General features: G+C 42.2%; 1 protein-coding gene across 37 annotated transcripts in view; it reads right to left on the bottom strand.

Annotated features, from left to right (window-relative positions):
• The window catches only part of R3HDM2 (R3H domain containing 2), a 176,998-nt gene that overhangs the window by 42,512 nt on the left and 115,257 nt on the right, over positions 1–19,229 (bottom strand). For 15 of the 37 annotated variants that reach the window (XM_055359293.2, XM_031000776.3, XM_031000777.3 and 12 more), the window contains 7 exons: positions 13,924–14,123; positions 9,288–9,311; positions 6,820–6,861; positions 3,519–3,605; positions 2,776–2,902; positions 1,509–1,587; positions 745–804 (listed from right to left, as the gene is read on the bottom strand). In XM_055359293.2, the coding sequence (XP_055215268.1) occupies positions 745–804; positions 1,509–1,587; positions 2,776–2,902; positions 3,519–3,605; positions 6,820–6,861; positions 9,288–9,311; positions 13,924–14,088 (584 nt within the window). In that variant the 5' untranslated portion in view covers positions 14,089–14,123. Of the gene's footprint in view, positions 1–744; positions 805–1,508; positions 1,588–2,775; positions 2,903–3,518; positions 3,606–6,819; positions 6,862–8,122; positions 8,202–9,287; positions 9,312–13,923; positions 14,124–19,229 lie in introns of those variants that run through there. The other 22 variants (XM_055359296.2, XM_019038068.3, XM_031000785.2 and 19 more) reach the window with 4 other exon arrangements.

Raw genomic sequence — 19,229 nt, 5'->3', positions numbered from 1 at the left:
AAATAAGACAAACAACTGCAATAACAACCAATTTTAATTTTTCTTACAAGTGTCTAAAGTGGAAAGTTTCTTAGGAGAAATAGACATATTATAAGGAATATAGATATTTACTAAATGGGAACCAAACAGGTTTTTCTCAGTTTATCTACAGTATTCTGCAGATTACTATGACCTACTTTCCTCATTAAGACTACTCATTGCTGGGTGCAGTGGCTCATGCCCGTAATCCCAGCACTTTGAGAGGCCAAGGCAGGCAGATCAATTGAGTTCAGGAGTTCAAGACCAGTCTGGTCAACATGGTGAAACCCCGTCTCTACAAAAAATACAAAAATTAGCTAGGCATGTGCCTGTCATCCCAGCTACTCAATGGCTGAGGCACAAGAATCACTTGAACCCAGGAGGCAGAATTGCAGTGAGTCAAGACTATACCACGGCGCTCCAGCCTAGGCGACAAAGAAAGACTGTCTCAAAAAAAAGACTACTTATTAAGCCCTAGGTCCCACCCACCTGGATGATGTTTGACAAAGAAAAAGGAAGACATTTAAGAACAGTAAAATCTGGGACAAGTGCAAGCTGCTGAAAAGATATAAATTATTTTTCAACTCAAATCTACATAATAACTTAAAAACTTCAGTATGTTTTCAAAAATCACACTTCAAGGGGAACATCTCCTAAAATTGTACCTAAATTTATTTCCAGTGCCCCCTCCCACCTCTAATTATATATTTCATGCAAGTAACTTACTTGTTGTCATTAATAAATTCCAGAATCTCCTGTTCTAATTTTAGCAGCATCATTCTGTCCCTGTTTAAAAAAGATTAAAACAAAACAAAACAAAACAAAAAGCAGCCCTCCCATAGACATTGAAAGCGGGGATTGAAAACACAACTTGCTCATTACAGAAGCTGAAAAAGGTATATATCCAAACCCAGTAATGAACCATAATGCTGCTATGCCTCACTTGCCTGTTTTACAATATTTTTAAAAAGAAAAACAACCCAAGTATACATTTTGCAGGTCCTCCAATCATATACTTTGTTATACCATATCAGAAATCTCACTGTTAACAACATATTCATATAAACACACATTATAAATCTAATCGTCATTCTGTATTCCATCTTGTTATAAACAGAATTTTAAAGGAATTATAATTTAGCTTATGTACAAATCAATTATTTTTTCCTTCTGTGCTTTTTATTTTAGCTCTTCTTACTATCACTCCCAATGTGTGCTTTTTAATCAGTATACTCCCAAGACTTCATATTTCTTTGTTTCTGCATTCTTCTTTCACAGAAGTTTTCCCAATTCTTCTGAAAACAGAAACCTCAATGTGAGAGTATTTTGAATCCCTCACAGAATATAAAACTATACCTGACAAATACTAGGGGGACAGGAAGATGAGCATCCTAGATTCTAAGAATGGAAAAATTCTGGGAAGTCGTTTGGCCTCTTGGAATCTTGCTATCCCCTAACCCCTTTTCCTCTTATACCCATCATGTTATTACCTTGGGTTCTTTTTCAGTGTATTTACAAGAAATTCATGTAGGTCTATTCCAGTGGAGTCCGTATATTCCTGGCTGGAGTCTAGAACCACCACAACAAAAGAAATTAAAATACATGAAACTGCTTTGCATGCTATCTAATCCTAAGCAGAAGTCCACAACCTAACCAGGAGAAAAAAGAATAGGAAAGCAAAATCAAACTTCCAGGGTTTTAACATAAAATCCAGAATGACCTTGATGTGCTAGATCCCAAAATTCCTCATCAGAATGACAGAAGAAAGAATCTGGGCCATAGTATTACATCAATATTACACTGAAAAGCCATCTATCATCAATAGGTATTTACTGAATGTCCTGATCAAAATATAGCAGGTTTTATTAAGGAAAATAAATTCCAGGTAAGGGCAGTCAGGGCTGAATTTTCCAGAATCTCAGTAAATATGCCCAAATATTATTTTTTAATCCTGTTTGCCTTTTCTTATCAATTATCATTTTTATGGACTATGTCTTTTTGCTACCAGTACAAGAGTTTAAAGGCAAAGATAGTCTAATAATTAGAGGCAAATCTGCATTATTTAAAAAAAAAAAAAAAAAACCAGGCCAGGCGCAGTGGCTCACATCTGTAATCCCAGCACTTTGGGAGGTCGAGGCGGGTAGATCACCTGAGGTTAGAAGTTCAAGACCAGCCTGGCCAACATAGTGAAACTAAATACCTCTACAAAAATACAAAAATTAGCCAGGTGTGGTGGCATGTGCCTGTAGTCCCAGCTACTCAGGTGGCTGAGGCAAGGAAATCGCTTGAACTCGGGAGGCGAAGGTTGCAGTGAGCCAAGATCGTGCCACTGCACTCCAGCCTGGGCGACAGAGGGAGACTCTGTCTCAAAAAGATAAAAATAAAAATAAAAATAAATAAATAAATATCACCCTAGCCATCCCCAAACCAAAATATAAATGGCATCTGGAGGATTTGCTACCCAATGATTATCAATGTTACCATTATTCCAGAGCACAAGTAAAATCAGAATTGACTACATTGTCCTCCTATGGATAATGCCAATGCAGATGGAGTAGCTGTCTGTGGCATGTGAGCTCCTAAGGCAGGTTCAGTTAAAGAAGCAAAGAAAGTAACCTCGTTAGGCATCTCCTCAAGCAACCAAGTTAGCAGAACACTACAAATTGATGGGCCAGTAAGGCTAGCAGGTGCCAGGCTTCAGGATAAAAGTAAAGGGCACTGCCCTAGAACAGATGAGAGATGGGAAAAACTCCTTGCCTCTGGACAGCATCTTCCTTGGGATCTTTTCTTTGTTTTTGTCCTTGTCTTCCTTTTCAGAGACATCTTTTGTGGACTTTTCTTCCTCCTTGTCAGAAGGGCAACTGATGTGCAATTGAATTATATCCTTAAGGGGAAAAAGGATAATCAAAGGGGGAAAAAGATTTTAACTTTCTTGCAGCTCCCTTGGAATCTCAAAGAAGGTAAATCTTGGGGTGGCAGCTCTCTCTTATAGATTAGTGTTATTTTGCTAATTAAACTGTTTTAGTTTTCTTCTATCAAGAGGGTAGAGGCACAGCTTTTTCTGCCAGCAAGCACAACCTACTTTATGGAGAGCTCAAATTACACAGGCTGTTCTTGGCATAGGTATTGAATGGGAATGGTTCTAACCACCAGAGGGGGAGGGTACACATAAGAAAATAAGATCTAGCCCTGGGATCTTCTTGTCTGCATCATCCTAGGTGGTCAAGATATGAAGACCTATACTTCATGCTCTCACTATGCTGGGGTTTTTTTCTTTTTTAGGGTCCCCCTCCTCCCTGGCGCAGGTCTGTCAGCACTGCCACTGCCACTGGAACCCACAGCTGGGAGGAGAGACCATGCCCTGTTTTACTACAACAGCTTTTGTTCTGAAGTACCTTCTACCCTGATTTTCAAGTCTGATGTTGCTGTGACTGCCATACTACATCTTACCAAACAACTGCCAAGCGCAAAAGCTACACTTACTCCTGCAAATGACCTACCTGGGTTTCTAATGGCCCATCAGCAAATGGGGTGGAGGACTCCTCACACACTGCCAGGCTGCGCACCAACTTTAGCTTGGAATTAGACTGAAAAAAACAAAAAACAATTTTCAATTTTTTTTATGTATCTTATATATTTCTTCCCTTGGTGAACATTCAGAAAGCTTTTGGCTGAATGAAAAGTGTCCTCTTTGGCTCTGTTAGTTGCTGTTTCCATTAAACAGGGGTTTTTTTCAAACGGGTCCTACTCACCAGTTCCTGATTCACTTGAAAGATACTTTTCTTGCTTACAACAGTAGACATGTACAAACTGGCTACGTGGACAGATGATAGGAAACCATTTCACTCAGCCCTCTTATCTCTTCAACCCCATACTCTAATTTCAGTCTCAGAACTTTATGCAAACACACAGCAACATAGCATAGTAGAAAGACAATGGGGCTGAGAGCCAAAAGTCCTAGCTTCAACTCCTGGTTTTGTACTTACAAGCTATGAGACCCTGAGCAAATTACCTGACCTCTCCAGGTCTCTGTTTTTCCTCAGGAAAATGGCGATAAATACCTAAAATTACCTAAAAACCTGTTGTGAGAATTAGATAATATACAGTATGTAAATATACATACCATTAAATAGTGCTTAGCATACAGTAGACAATAAATGCTAAATGACTCTAAACCTGAGAGGTCAAGGGTTTGGAAAGAAGTGTCTAAGAAAAGAGTAAGAGAAAGGCCAAGCATGGTGGCTCACACCTGTAAACCTGGCATTTTGGGAAGCTGACGTAGGAGGATCACTTGAGGCCAGGAGGTCACAGTCTGGGCAACATAGTGAGACCCTATCTCTACAAAAAATTTTTTAAAAAATTAGCTGGCCATGGTAGCACATGACTGTGGTCCCAGCTACTTGGGAGGCTGAGGCGGGAGAATTGCTTGAGCCTGGGAGGTTGAGGCTGCAGTGAGCTGTGATCATGCCACTGTACTCCAACCTGGCAACAGAGTGAGACCCTATCTCAAAAAACCAAAAAACAAAAAATTAAAAAAAAAAAAAGAGACAGATAAAACTTTATTAACACTTGGGATTTAATGCAATAAAACCTAATCTGCCCACTTTACTTCTGCTAGCTGGTGAATCCCAAAAATATCAGAAATCCACTATGCAAATCATTTCTCTCCTAGGGACCCACCCAAAGCTAAAAACTATAGGGTGACTCATTAGAAATCTACCTATAAACATTTACTGAGACTCAATACAATAAAACCAAGGATTACAGTAAATACCAAAGTACAAAACATGACAGGTATGCTCTAAGTAGTGCAGTATAGCAGAAAGAACTTGTGAGCCTGAAGAATTAACGTCATGCCTAATTCTGCCACTTGCTACTGAATGTTAAGCTACTGCTATTGATTTGTTAAGCCACTCAATCCCTATAGCCTAAATTTCCTCATCTGTAAGATGGAGATAATAGCTGTCTTACTTATTCCAAAAAAATTGAGAGGAACTGAAGTAGCAGTAAGTAACCTTTGTTTTGAACTTTAACATCAAGCCCGTCACTATGGATCAGGCCACGTAAGGCAAGCCACAGAGCCAATTTATCATAGTTCTTGGCCTTCTTCAAACTCAAGCCACATAGTGGCTGAGCCACTCTCCAAACTCTATCATTATTTTTTTGGAGGAACAGGGTGGCCAACCTTAATTATTACTTTTGGTGGCAATTCTTCCCAATGCAAGGAAAATTTAATACTTTACTGCTTCCCAGCTAAATTAAAAACCTATCACACACTAACACATGTAGTCTTCCCTGATAACTCTGCTTAAAATAATCTGTGATGTGCTAATTTTATCATATAATGATTAAAAGCAAAATCCTCTTCCTGCCCCCTAAAAAGTAAAACATTAGGTTAGCTGAGTGCGGTGGCTCATGCCTGTAATCCCGGCACTTTGGGAGGCCAAGACAGGTGGATCGCTTGAGCCCAGGAGTTCGAGAACAGCCTGCGTGACATGGCAAAATCCCACCTCTACTAAAAACACAAAAATTAGCCTGGCCTAGTGGTGTGTGCCTGAAAGCCCAGCTGCTTGGGAGGCAAAGGCATGAGAATCACTTGAACACGGAAGGCAGAGGTTGCAGTGAGCCGAGATCACACCACTGCACTCCGGCTACAGAGTAAGTAAGACTCCATCTCAAAAAGAAAAGAAAAGAAAAGAAAAATGGCCAGGCATGGTGGCTCATGCCTGTAATCCTAGCACTTTGTGGGGCTGAGACGGGTGGATCACCTAAGGTCAAGAGTTCGAAGCCGGGCACAGTGGCTCATGCCTGTAATCCCAGTACTTTGGGAGGCCAAGGTGGGCAGATCACTTGAGGTCAGGAGTTCGAGACCAGCCTGACCAACATGGTGAAACCCCGTCTCTACTAAAAATACAAAATTAGCCGGGCATGGTGATGCATGCCTATAATCTCAGCTACTTGGGAGGCTGAGGCAGGAGAATCACTTGAACCTGGGAGGTGGAAGTTGCAGTGAGCGGAGATCGGGCCATTGCACTCCAGCCTGGTCAACAAGAGTGAAACTCCATCACAAAAAAAAAAAGAGTTTGAGACCAGCCTGGCCAACATGGTGAAACCTCATCTCTCCTAAAATTACAAAAATTAGCCAGGCATGGTGGCGGGCGCCTGTAATCCCAGCTACTTGGGAGGCTGAGGCAGGAGAAACGCTTGAATCCAGAAGACGGAGGTTGCAGCGAGCCAGGATTGCACCATCGCACTAAAGCCTGGGCAACAGAGCAAAAAATTCTGTCTCAAAAAAAAAAAAAAAAAAAAAAGTAAAACATTAGGGGGAAAAAAAAGCCTGTATTTTTAGGATATCCAGAAATGTTGAGTCATTTTTCTTAGTAGGGCAGGATTTATCGTAAAGAAAACTCACAAGGAAAAAAAAAAAAAAGAAGGGGGAATAAAAAGACTCATATAAGCAGTCATTCTCCTAGAGAAGCTAGGAGTGAGCAGAGAAACTGGTATTTCAGCACAACTAGTATCCAGTTCTTTCCGGCTCTGTGGAAGGCTCCAGCTGGGTAGCCTTTCAGGCATCAAATGTGTATACACCTATGTACGCATACACAGTTTCCATTAGAGGTGTGTATGTGTATGTGTACATGTGTGTATGCACACTTATGCAGGTTCACAATTGGGGTACAGAGTACAGGCAAGAAAACTCTGCCTACATAATTTGAACAAACTAGATATTCATGACAAGTCTACTTGTGAAATGTATTACTAATAACATTAGAAAAGAAGCTACAGAGGAAGGGCTCTCACCTTGGCTCTTTTCCTGGCATGACCATGGTTAGATGTCCGCCTCTGTTAGAAGGGAATTGGAAAATATTAAAGGTGGAAGAAAATCGACATGTAAGTTAAAAACAATACATGTTTATAAAGAAAAACCACTAACTGTAAAAACCATTACAACAGCCAAACTATGATGAGGACCACTTGATGTGGGTTTCTCCCTACAACCTACAACTCTAACAACTGTGACAGGAAAGGGACTGCAGGCCAATACAGTCAAATCACCATTCACCATTAAGTTAGAGAATCAGAAGATGGTCAGATGTGGTGGCTCATGCCTGTAATCCCAGCACTTTGGGAGGCCGAGGCAGGCGGATCCCTTGAGCTCAGGAGTTTGAGACCAGCCGGGGCAACAAGGCGAAATCCCATCTCTACAAAAAAAAAAAAAAAACCAAAAAGACAAAAAAAAGAAAAAGAAAAAGAAAACAAAAATTAGCCATGTGTGGTGGCATGCACCTGTAGTCTTAGGTATCTGGGAGGCTGAGGTGGGAGGATGGCTTGAGCCTGGGAAGAGGAGGTTGCAGTGAGCCGAGATCACGCTACTGCACTCCAGCCTGGGTGATAAGAGCCAGACCCTGTTTCAAAAACCAAACAACAAAAACCATTAAAAAAAAAAAAAAAAGAGTTGGAAGACACTGATTTTATTGGCCTATTTCACAGACTGATAAAAGTTACTTTTGGACAAACCATGGTATCCTGTCCTATTTAGGATGCTTCTGGAAATGTCACTACCACAGCATGAAAGAGTGGTTTTTTTCCCCCAACCCTGTTCACAGAAGCCTATTTAATCCATAATGGATATGAAATATGGCCCCTAACCATCACTTATAATATCTTTATAGGACAATACACACATTCATAGTTCCAACTTGAGATACCCAAAATATCTGTTCCTATAGCTGCAGAAATCGAATGAAGAGTCTTCTTCCCAAACACCTCCCTCCCTGAGTTATCAGGATACAAAGAAGGGAGCATAAAAGATAGGGATAAGACCTCCAGAGCAAGGGGAAGAGAGTGGATAAGGGTCAGGATAGAAACCGAGGAAGATAACGAATGAAGGCGTAAGGTGGGATGAGGGAAAGAACAGCCAATTAATAAGATTTGTAAACATCTGAGAAGTCAAACTGGGGGTTCTGGGAAGAGGTTGGGTAGGGTTATATATGGGGATGAGGCACTTAGGAGTTCTGAGATGTTTGGAATGGAACTCTAATGGGGCGTAGAGGGAACTGAGGCAGGAGGATAGGGGAGGGGAAACAAGTCAGAGACAGAGTACCAGCATGGCCTTGGGTAGGTGAGGATTTCTCTTTTCTTGGTCTTCTTCACTAGTTAGCAAATAACACGGCCACAATGCAAAATGGAGAACTGAGAAGGTGGATGGAAAGAATAAGAAATGATGGTGGATCTGCTCAGTGGTAAGATCTGTTGCAGTAAGGGAAGATTCATAGTCCAGAAATATGAAGCAGTATTTGTCACTACTTTTTCAAACAGGCAATACATACACATGGCACAAAGATTCAAAAGGCATAATGGGGGTATATATAGAACAGTAAGTCTCCTTTCATAATTGTCCCCCAGATACTTGGTTCTCTCCTAAATGGTCAACCAGTATTGAAGTTCTTTTGGATATATCCAGGTATCTTTTAGGCATATATAAGCTTAGTGTATGTGTACACAAAGGTTTTTTAAAAAAACAAATATATTGGCTGGGGGCGGTGGCTCATGCCTGTAATCCCAGCACTTTGGGAGGCCAAGGTGGGCAATCACCTGAAGTCAGGAGTTCAAGGCCAGCCTGGCCAACATGGCAAAACCCTGTCTCTACTAAAAAATACCAAAATTAGCCAGGCGTGGTGGTGGGCACCTGTAATCCCAGCTACTTGGGAGGCTGAGGCAGGAGAATTGCTTGAACTTGGGAGGCGGAGGTTGCAATGAGCTGAGATTGCGCCACTGCACTCCAGCCTGAGCAACAGAGCAAGGCTCCGTTTCAAAAAAAATAAAAATAAAAATAAACATATTATACATACTACTGTGAACCTTGCTTTTAAACTTTTTTTCATGAGTATCATTCTATAGAAGATCTACCCCATTTTTAATGGCTACATAGTATTCCACTGTGTAGCTATACCATAACTTATTTTACCAGTCTCTAATGTTTCACCATTTAGGATGTTTCTGACCTTTTGTTAGTATAAATAATGACCATATCATTGAATATATATAAATATAGTATATCTGTAGTCCATTTAAAAGTTTTTTATAAAGTATTCCTAAATTGCCCCTCAAAGTGGTTGTACCAATTTAGACTCTTACCAACAATATATGAATGAATCTGCTTATTTCCCAGAATGGATAGTTTTAACAGCCAAACATATATTAAAAGCCTAATATACACCATGTTATCATGCTAGCTACTGGAGGATATGGAGATAAAAGGCACAAACCTTGTCAAAAAGGAACTCATAATCCTGTTGGAGAAGACAGACAAACAGACAATTACAATACAGTACATTAAGTGTACTAGAGAGGTACTCATGGAGTGCTACAGGAGCACACAGCAGAAGCGTCTCAGACCTAGCAACCCATAGATTCATACATTTACAGATATCGAGTGCCTGCTATGTGCAAGGCACTGTGTTGGCCTTAGAGATACAATGGTGAGCCAAAATTGACCTAATCCTGGGCCTCGTAGTACTTATAGTTCTGTAAGGATGACAGACATTAATCAAAGAATTATACTATATAGACCTGCAATAGGTGAATAAGGTTTTCAAAGACTTCCTAGAGAAAGACATCATCTGGATTGAGTTTTGAAGGATAAATAGGCATTAGACAGATGTTGGTAGGGGTAGGAGTTGGAGGAGGTCAGGATAAGAATATTAAGGTGGGCATTCCAGGCAGAGAAAGCATGTACAAAAGCATGCTTTCCCCAAATTTTCAGCTCCTATTTATAACAGGGACCAAAGAATCAGATAATGCTGATGCATTGGATGTCAGAGGTGATGGCTAACAGGCAAGAGACTAGGTCACAATATAACATGCTGAGAAATATTGGACTTGGCTTAAGGCAGTAAGACACACAGAATGTTCGAAGAGAGTTAACACAGGCAGTTCTTTATTTCACAACCACCTTTCTAAAACAATATGGTACATTTATCAAAAGGGATTACAAGTTTAAAGGCAGAAAGCCCAACTAAGAGGTCTTACCAAGTTGGCTATTTTTTTTTTTTGAGATGGAGTCTCGCTCTTTTGCCAGGCTGGAGTGCAGTGGTGTGATCTCGGCTCACTGCAACCTCCGCCTCCTGGGTTCAAGCGATTCTCCTGCCTCAGCCTCCTGGGTAGCTGGGACTACAGGCATGCGTCACCACACCCAGCTAATTTTTTTGTATTTTTAGTAGAGATGGGATTTCACCGTGTTGGCCAGGATGGGCTCAATCTCTTGATCTCATGACCACTCACCTTGGCCTCCCAAAGTGCTGAGATTACAGGCGTGAGCCACTGCGCCTGGCCTCCAAGTTGGCTAAAGGACATTCTTGGCTGGGCGCGGTGGCTCACGCCTGTAATCCCAGCACTTTGGGAGGCTGAGGCAGATGGATCACCTGAGGTCAGTATATTGAGACTAGCCTGGCCAACATGGTGAAACCCTGTCTCTACTAAAAATACAAAAATTAGCCAGGCATGGTGGCACGCATCTGTAGTCCCAGCTACTTGGGAGGCTGAGGCAGGAGAATCACTTGAACCTGGCAGGCAGAGGTTGCAGTGAGCCAAGATTGCACCACTGCGCTCCAGCCTGGGTGACAGAGCGAGACTCCATTTCGAAACAAAAAAAAAGGACACACCTAAATTCAGTATGTGTTGAGGACTTTCCCATTCTAAACAGAATCTCAGAACCTGCATTTTCTAGCATTGTTTCCATGCAAAAGATGTTCTGAGTTTCACTTGCTGATCCCAAGGATATATCTCACACATTATATGTAATGAACGTCCCTTTTCCCCAAACTTTTCAGCTCCAATTCATAACAGGGACTTTTTTGAAAGGACCACTTAGATTCTTGGGGAGACTTCCAGGGTATAAAACCAGGGAAGGCTGGAGAAGCAGAAATGCTGGGTTTTTTTTTTGTTTTTTTTGAGACGGGGTCTCACTCTGTCACCCAAGCTGGAGTGCAGTGGTGCGATTTTGGGCCACTGCAACCTCTGCCTCCCAGGGGTTCAAGTGATTCTCCTGCCTCAGCTTCCCGAGTAGCTGGGATTACAAGCATGCGCCACCAGGCCCAGCTAATTTTTGTATTTTTAGTAGAGATGGGGTTTCGCCATGTTGGCCAGGCTGGTCTCGAACTCCTGACCTCAAGTGATCCACCTGCCTGGGCCTCCCAAAGTGCTGGGATTATAGGCATGAGCCACTGCACCCAGCCATGCTCTTTTTTTTTTTTTTTTTTTTTTTTGAGACAGGGTCTCACTCTGTCACCCAGGCTGGAGTGCAGTGGTACAATCTTGACTCACCGCAACCTCTGCCTCCCGGGTTCAAGCATTCTCCTGCTTTAGCCTCCCAAGTAGCTGGGATTACAGGGACACGCCACATGCCCAGCTCAGAAGCAGAATTTTTAGTGCTGATGAAGGTGTAAATGGTATGTTGGGAAATGCATAGAGAGTAGAGTGCTTCTTAAGGTACTGCTCCATAGGATCCAGGGAGGCTGACAAGACTGAATACTTTGCAAAAGGAACAAGAGCTCCAGTAGATGGCAGCAGCAGCTCCACCTGCTCTACCAGCAGCAAAAGGAGTCAAGTCAGAGAGGAGGCAGGTCCCCTTCCAAACCCCGAGACACTGTATTTATATTTCCAGGTGAATATTTTTTTTTCTTTTTTTTTTTTTTTGAGTTGGAGTCTTGGAGTCTCGCTCTGTCACCCAGGCTGGAGTGCAGTGGGGTGATCTTGGCTCACCGCAACCTCTGCCTCCTGGGTTCAAGCAATTCTTCTGCCTCAGCCTCCCAAGTAGCTGGGACTACAGGCACACGCCACCATGCCCAGCTAATTTTTTGTATTTTTAGTGGAGACAGGGTTTCACCATGTTGGCCAGGCCGATCTCGAACTCCCGACCTCAAGTGATCCGCTCACCTTGGCCTCCCATAGTGCTGGGACTATAGGCATGAGCCACTGCGCCCAGCCTGAAGACATTTTTAAACTAAGCGAGTGTCCATAAAGCATATAAAACCTATAGATGGGGCCAGGTGCGGTAGCTCATGCCTGCAATCCCAACACTTAAGGAGGCCAAGGCGGGCAGATCACCTGAGGTCAGGAGTTCAAGACCAGCCTGGCCAACATGGTGAAACCCCGCCTCTACTAAAAATACAAAAAATTAGCCGGGTGTCGTGGCGGGCGCCTGTAATCCCAACTACTCGGGGGGCTGAGGCAGGAAAATCGCTTGAATCCGGGAGGCAGAGGTTGCAGTGAGCCAAGATTGTGCCATCACACTCCAGCTTGTGAAACAAGAGTGAAACTCAGCCTCAAAAAAAAAACAAACTATATATGTCCCTTCTTTTCCGCCTAGCTTCAAGAAGTACACAAAACAGGAATTCAGAACACCATTTATAATTATCTCCTAAGAATAGAATAACTTAGACCCAAAAGTTCATTTAATTATTATCTTTCATGTAACATGACAGCACATAATGAAACATTCATCACTTATCTGTCCTGAATATTTAAAATTCATTATTTGTATCAGTGGAGGCTGGAAGTACAGCTGGAACAGTGGCAGATTGTCTCCACAAGCTCTGGAAGAATGGGCAGGGAATGACAACTAACATGTAATAATGGAAAGAAAAACAGCCAGGGCAGAGACTGGTGAATTGTAAGACGAAAAACAGTAGAAAAGCAGGCAGCTAGAGAACAAAATATCTCAGAGAGCTGTCTAATTTTAATTCATTCCTTTATATTATTGCTGTTTTAATCTTTAAAGAAGACAAACCTTATGTGAATTGAATTGTCTAGAAAAATTATGCTTCAAGTTTCCAGACCCTCTAAAATGTTGTTGTTCTGGTGTTTTAATCTAACTTCTTGCTAGTGTTAATTGTCTGTCTCTTGACTTATAATAAAACCAGTTTTCACCCCTAGGCATGAAGGAAAGGATTTGTTGTGCTTGGGTAACAGAAGAAACCAGCAGTGACCACAGAATAAGGGCTCTAACAGGTAGATGAGAGGAGGCTCAGAGTTTGGGCTGTCCAGGCAGAAACCAAAGAAGAACCCCACGAGGAAGTTTGGCTAGCTATCTACTACTATCATTTCTGAACTACAGTACGAATTTGGATGAAAAACATGGCAAACAAAGAATGAAATTCCTTTTACTCACATTTACCAAGTGGCAAGCTCAGAGGCTATTTCTGACCCAGAAAAATGCTGACTGCTTTAACACAACCAGGATATGAATTTAACACTGTGTGTAAAGCCAGGAAGCTCAAATTTTAAGAGTTTATTATATGAGTCATTTTATGACTTATTAAATATGTGTTTGTGTACAGTTTATTTTTTGGTAATAAAAAAAGTCAAAATGCAGCAAGAACCAGTGAACTCAGGCCCAAATAGATTAGGGATTTTACTCTGTCCTTTTTAGACTTCATTGTGGACTATATGACAAAAAGGGAAGATTTCTTTTGAGAGTTGAAGCTGGAGTTTTTAAAGAGAATCAAGTGTTTCTAAAAGTGACTGATTCTTACACATCTCCACTTTTATTCAGGTATAAAGAATGTTGGCCGGGCACAGTGGCTCACACCTATAATCCCAGCATTTTGAGAGGCAAAGACAGGAGAATCATTTGAGGCCAGGAGTTTGAGACCAGCCTGGGCAACATAGAGAGACCTTGTCTCTACAAAAAAATTTTTTATATTAGCTGGATGTGGTTGCACATGCCTGTAGTCCCAGCTACTTGGGAGGCTGACATGGGAGGATCTCTTGATGCAGGAGTTTGAGTGTGCAGTGGGCCCTAATTGTGCCACTGCACTCCAGGCTGGGTAACAGACAGAGCTGGGTAACCCTGTCTCTAAAGGAAAAAAAGAAGTGTGCATACAACGCATTTCCAATCGTTACCTGTGTCTCCTGACGCAAACTGGTATCTTCACATTCTTTCTCAATTTCTTCCTTACTTGGAGTCTTAGATATAAACTTGTTTTTGTTTACAGATTCTTCCACCAGTTTTTTTTCTGATTCTTTCATTATTTCCAGGGTCTCTTGAGTAGTGTTACTGTTAGACATGTTCTTCAATAGAATACAGTGGCCTCTATGGACTCCTAAAGAAACATCAAATGCATTAAGCAGGAGGTATGTATCCATACTTAACAAATACACAAGACTCATATTTCACACGGGTGCATTTTTTCCAGCAGCCTTCCTATAACCCAGAAAAGAGTTATTTAATAAATGCTGTCCCTGGGTTCATTTCTTTAAAAAAAAAAAAAAAACTTTATTGAGGTAAAATTCAAATAAACTGCATGTATTTAAAATGTATAATTTTATATTATGACACATGCATTCACCTGTGAAACCATCACCCCAATCAAAACAGTGAGCACATTCACCATGCCCCAAAGGTTCCTCATGTCCCTTTGTAATCTCTTCCTCCCTTCACACTAACCCCAGCCAACTACTGATCTGTTCTGTCACTACAGATTAGTCTGTATTTTCTGGAATTTATTATAAATGGAATCAATCATACACTGTCTGGACTTTTACTCAGCATAATTATTTTGAGATTCACCAGGATTCAGTTCTAAAGTAGCATGAGCCCTCTTGACACTTTATTTTCTCTCCTTGTTCCCTACAGAAATTTGCTCACATTTCTGGCTCAATCACTTCACCCATTAGATCCTCTACAGAAAGAAGAAAATTATAAAGCTCCATTGACTACTAGAAAGGAGTATTCTCCTTTCCCAAGGAAGAACTTTCACAGCTACCACAAACCCACAACACTGTTAACCAACTTCAAGCTACTCTCCCTTCAAAAAGAAGTAAAATCAGACAAAGCTTAAATGGTTATAGAATCTATAAAATCTTATATATATATATATATTTTTTTTGAGATGGAGTCCCGCTCTGTCACCCAGGCTGGGGTGCAGTGGCACAATCATAGCTCACTGCAACTTTGAACTTATGGGCTCAAGCAATCTTCTCACCTCTGCCTCCCAAGTAACTAGGAATACAGGCATATGCCCAGATAAATTTTTTTTTTTTTTTGAGATGGAGTCTCGCTCTGTCACCCAGGCTGGAGTGCAGTGACATGATCTCGGCTCACTGCAAGCTCTGCCTCCTGGGTTCACATCATTCTCCTGCCTCATCCTCCTGAGTAGCTGGGACTACAGGTGCCCGCCACCACGCTCAGCTAATTTTTTCTATTTTTTAGTACAGACGGGGTTTCACTGTGTTAGCCAGGATGGTCTTGATCTCTTGATCTCGTGATCCGTCCGCCTCAGCCTCCCAAAGTGCTGGGATTACAGTCGTAAGCCACCACGCCCAGCCTGCCCGGCTAATTTTTAAGATTTTTTTTGTAGAGATGGAGTCTTGGTATATTGCCCAAACTGGTCTTGAACTCCTGGACTCAAGTGATCCTCCCACCTCGGCCTCCGAAAGTGTTGGGATTAGAGGTGTGAGCCATCGCACCCAGCCTCAAATTCTTTCCTTTATCTTAAGCAAGCTGAAAAAACAAGAAAAGAACTTTGTAGACATCTGTCCTTCAGAAAGATTGGGTCCCTCCCTGGAGGAGGAATCTTTACTTTGCTATACACTATTTGGGTTCAGTCAATCTACTGTCTCCCAGTGATGGAGTATCTATACTGCAGGGATGGCTGCTTCTTTATCACTTACTATCACTACCTGGGAAATCCTGTAATGAAGCCTACACAGTTCTCCAACCACAAACTAAGAATCAGAAGTTGATACTCTACACACAGATTCATGTCCTCAATTGCCGAAGTCAAACATGTTTAGCTCCAACAATAGTTTGCAGAGGTTTCTCCTTATACAGGTTACTGACTGTACTTCAACCCTAAAGACTTCTTTCCCTCCTTTACTGGAAACTCTCCCAGACGTCACATCTATTCCCAGTGTAGCCCTAGAAATGGAATTAAATAAACAGACAAATGGACAGCAATGCTTCAAGAAAATTGTCACAACAGATATTTTCCTCTCCTTCAAATCAGTTTAAAGGGTAAGAAGGGTAAGACCCAGAAGTCTTTCAAGAAGCAAAGTTAGCCTCATCCTGACATAAGTTAGATTAGATGGTCTGCCAGGCTACTGCTTTGTGATTTTTTTTTTTTTTTTTTTGAGACAGGATCTCACTCTGTCACCCAGGCTGGAGTGCAGTGATGCGATCATAGCTCACTGCAGCCTCAAACTCCTGGGTTCAGGGAGTGGTGGCATGTGCCTGTAGTTCTAGCTACTCAGAAGGCTGAGGTGGTTAGAGTATTGTTTTGTTCACCTTGTGGTGGCTCTTCAGCAGCTGCCTGGAGACTTGGTTTACTTAGGGCTAGATAAATTATCTTTAGAGGGCCAGAGCGTCATTCACACAATTGCAAAGTCATATAGTTGACGGCCGGGCACAGTGGCTCATACCTGCAATCCCAGCACTTTGGGAAGCCGAGGTGGGCAGATCACTTGAGGTCAGGATTTCGAGACCAGCCTGACCAATATGGTGAAACAATGTCTCTACTAAAAATACAAAAATTAGCCTGGCATGGTGGTAAGCCATTGCATCCAGCCTTAAATTCTTTCCTTTATCTTAAGCAAGCTGGCTCAATTGCGCTCAATTGCCTCCCAGCTGCTTGGGAGACTGAGGCAGGAGAATCGCTTGAACCTCGGAGGCAGAAGTTGCGGTGAGCCGAGGTCGCACCACTGCACTCCAGCCTGGGTGACAGAGCAAGACTCTGGCTCAAAAAAAGAAAAAAAAAAAAAAAAGTCATATAGTTGAATTTAAAGATGAGAAATATTAGAAGAAACTAGCTACAAATATTGAAAGAAACTGACTACAAACTTCCATTTTAAAATTATCTGATTCAGTAACTAAAGGCTACTATAAAAACAGTTATAACCTATAGACCTTCATGGATCATTTGCTATACATGGGACTTTGTTTATGTATGTAGTATGTATGTATGTATTACCCACCCCCACAATGGGTAAATCAAGCCTCAGTTCTCTTCAGTCTGAAGTACTAGTAAAAGTCAGCACATGCATTCTCCGTATATCTTGGCTAGGAAACATTAATAAAGATCAAAACTGGGAGCTGTGTGTGTTGGCTTATGCCTGTAACCCCAACACTTTGGGAGGCTGAGCCAGCAGGATCGCTTGAGCCCAGGAGTTCTAGACTAGCCTAGACAACACAGTGAGACCCTGTCTCTACAAAATTTTTTTTAAAAAATTAGCCAGACATGGTGGTGCACACTTGTAGTCTCAGCTACTCAAGAGGCTGAGGCGGGAGGATCACTTGAGCCCAGGAGGTCAAGGATGCATTGAGCCATGACTCTGCCACTGCACTACAGCCTAGGCAGCAGAGTAAGACCTTGTCTCAAAAAAAAAAAAAAAATAATAATAATAATAAATAAATTATGCTGGGTGCAGTGGCTCATGCCTGTAATCTTAGCACTTCAGAAGGCTGAGGTGGGAGGGTCGCTTGAGGCCAAGAGTTTGAGACTGGCCTGGGTGACATAGTGAGACCTCCTCTCTACAAAAAAAGAACAAAATTAGCTGGATGTGGTGGAGTGTGCCTGTCGTCCCAGCTACTCGGGAGGCTGAGGTGGGAGGATCACTTGAGCCCAGAAGTTCAAGGCTGCAGTGGGCTACAACCACACCACTACACTCCAGCCTGGGTGACAAAGCAAGATCCTGTCTCTGAAAAAAAAAAAAAAAAAAAAAAAGATCAGGTGCAGTGGCTCATACCTGTAATCCCAGCACTTTGGGAGGCTGAGGTGGGTGGATCACCTGATGTTGGGAGTTTGAGACCAGCCTGACCAACATGGAGAAACCCCGTCTCTACTAAAAATACAAAATTAGCCAGGTGTGGTGGTGCATGCCTATAATCCCAGCTATTCGGGAGGCTGAGGCAGGAGAATCACTTGAACCAGCAAGGTGGAGGTTGCGGTGAGCTGAGATTGTGCCATTGCAGTCCAGCCTGGGCAACAAGAGCAAAAATCCATCTCAAAAAAAAAAAAAAAAATTAGTCAGGCACGGTAGCTCATGCCTGTAATCCCAGCACTTTGGGAGGCTGAGGCGGTTGGATAACCTGAGGTCAGGAGTTAGAGACCAGCCTGACCAACATGGAGAAACCCCATCTCTACTAAAAATACAAAATTAGCTGGGCGTGGTGGTGCATGCCTGCAATCCCGGCTAATCGGAAGGCTGAGGCAGGAAAATCACTTGAACCTGGGAGGCAGAGGTTGCGGTGAGCCGAGATTGTGCCATTACACTCCAGCTTAGGCAACAAAAGTAAAACTCTGTCTCAAAAATAAAAAATAAATAAAAATTAAATAATAGTCAAAACTGGAAGAGTTCTTAGATTTGACCTCCCACAATCCTCCCCTATTCCCCAAAGAAGAACTCATTTTTGTAATTTTCTGAAAGGCCTGCTAATCTCTGGGAAAACTGGAACAGGATCATTTCACTATTTATGAAATAGTCTTAATTGTTACATAGTTGCTCCCTATTATAAATTATGAACTGCTTCAATCTTGATCCTAAATCAGTCTTAGAGTCACAGAAAATTAAGTTTACATCTTTTATCACATGATAGGCCTTCAGTATTTTTCTCTTTTCCAAGCTTAAATAGCCTCAAATTTATTTGTCAGAAAGAAAAGGTGATATAAAAAATCATAAAGCAGTTTTCGTTTTTTGGTTTTGTTTTTGAGACAGGGTCTCACTCTGTCACCCAGGCTGCAGTGGCATGATCGTGGCCCACTTCAGCCTCAACCTCCCTGGGCTCAGGTGATCCTCCTATCTCAGCCTCCCAAGTAGCTGGGACTACAGGTATGTGCCACCACGCCTGGCTAATTTTTCTATTTCTTTTTTTTTTTTTTCCTTTTGTTGAGACAGAGTCTCGCTCTGTCACTCAGGTTGGAATGCAGTGGCGATCTCACTCACTGCAACTTCTGCCTCCCAGGTTCAAGCGATTCTTCTGCCTCACCCTCCCAAGTAGCTGGCATTACATGCGCTCGCTTCCATACCTGGCTAATTTTTATATTTTTAGCAGAGACGGGGTTTCACCGTGTTGGCCAGGCTGGTCTCCAACTCCTGACCTCAGGTGATCCACCCACCACTTCGGCCTCCCAAAGTGCTGGGATTATAGGTGTGAGCCACTGCACTCAGCCTAATTTTTCTATTACTTTTAGAGATAGGGTTTGCCATGTTGC

The sequence above is a fragment of the Gorilla gorilla genome, chromosome 10 (assembly GCF_029281585.2).
Source record: "Gorilla gorilla gorilla isolate KB3781 chromosome 10, NHGRI_mGorGor1-v2.1_pri, whole genome shotgun sequence".
In the NCBI taxonomy this organism is placed as follows: domain Eukaryota; kingdom Metazoa; phylum Chordata; class Mammalia; order Primates; family Hominidae; genus Gorilla; species Gorilla gorilla.
Note: the sequence above shows the minus strand (reverse complement) of the source record. Positions and strands in the feature narration are given on the sequence as shown.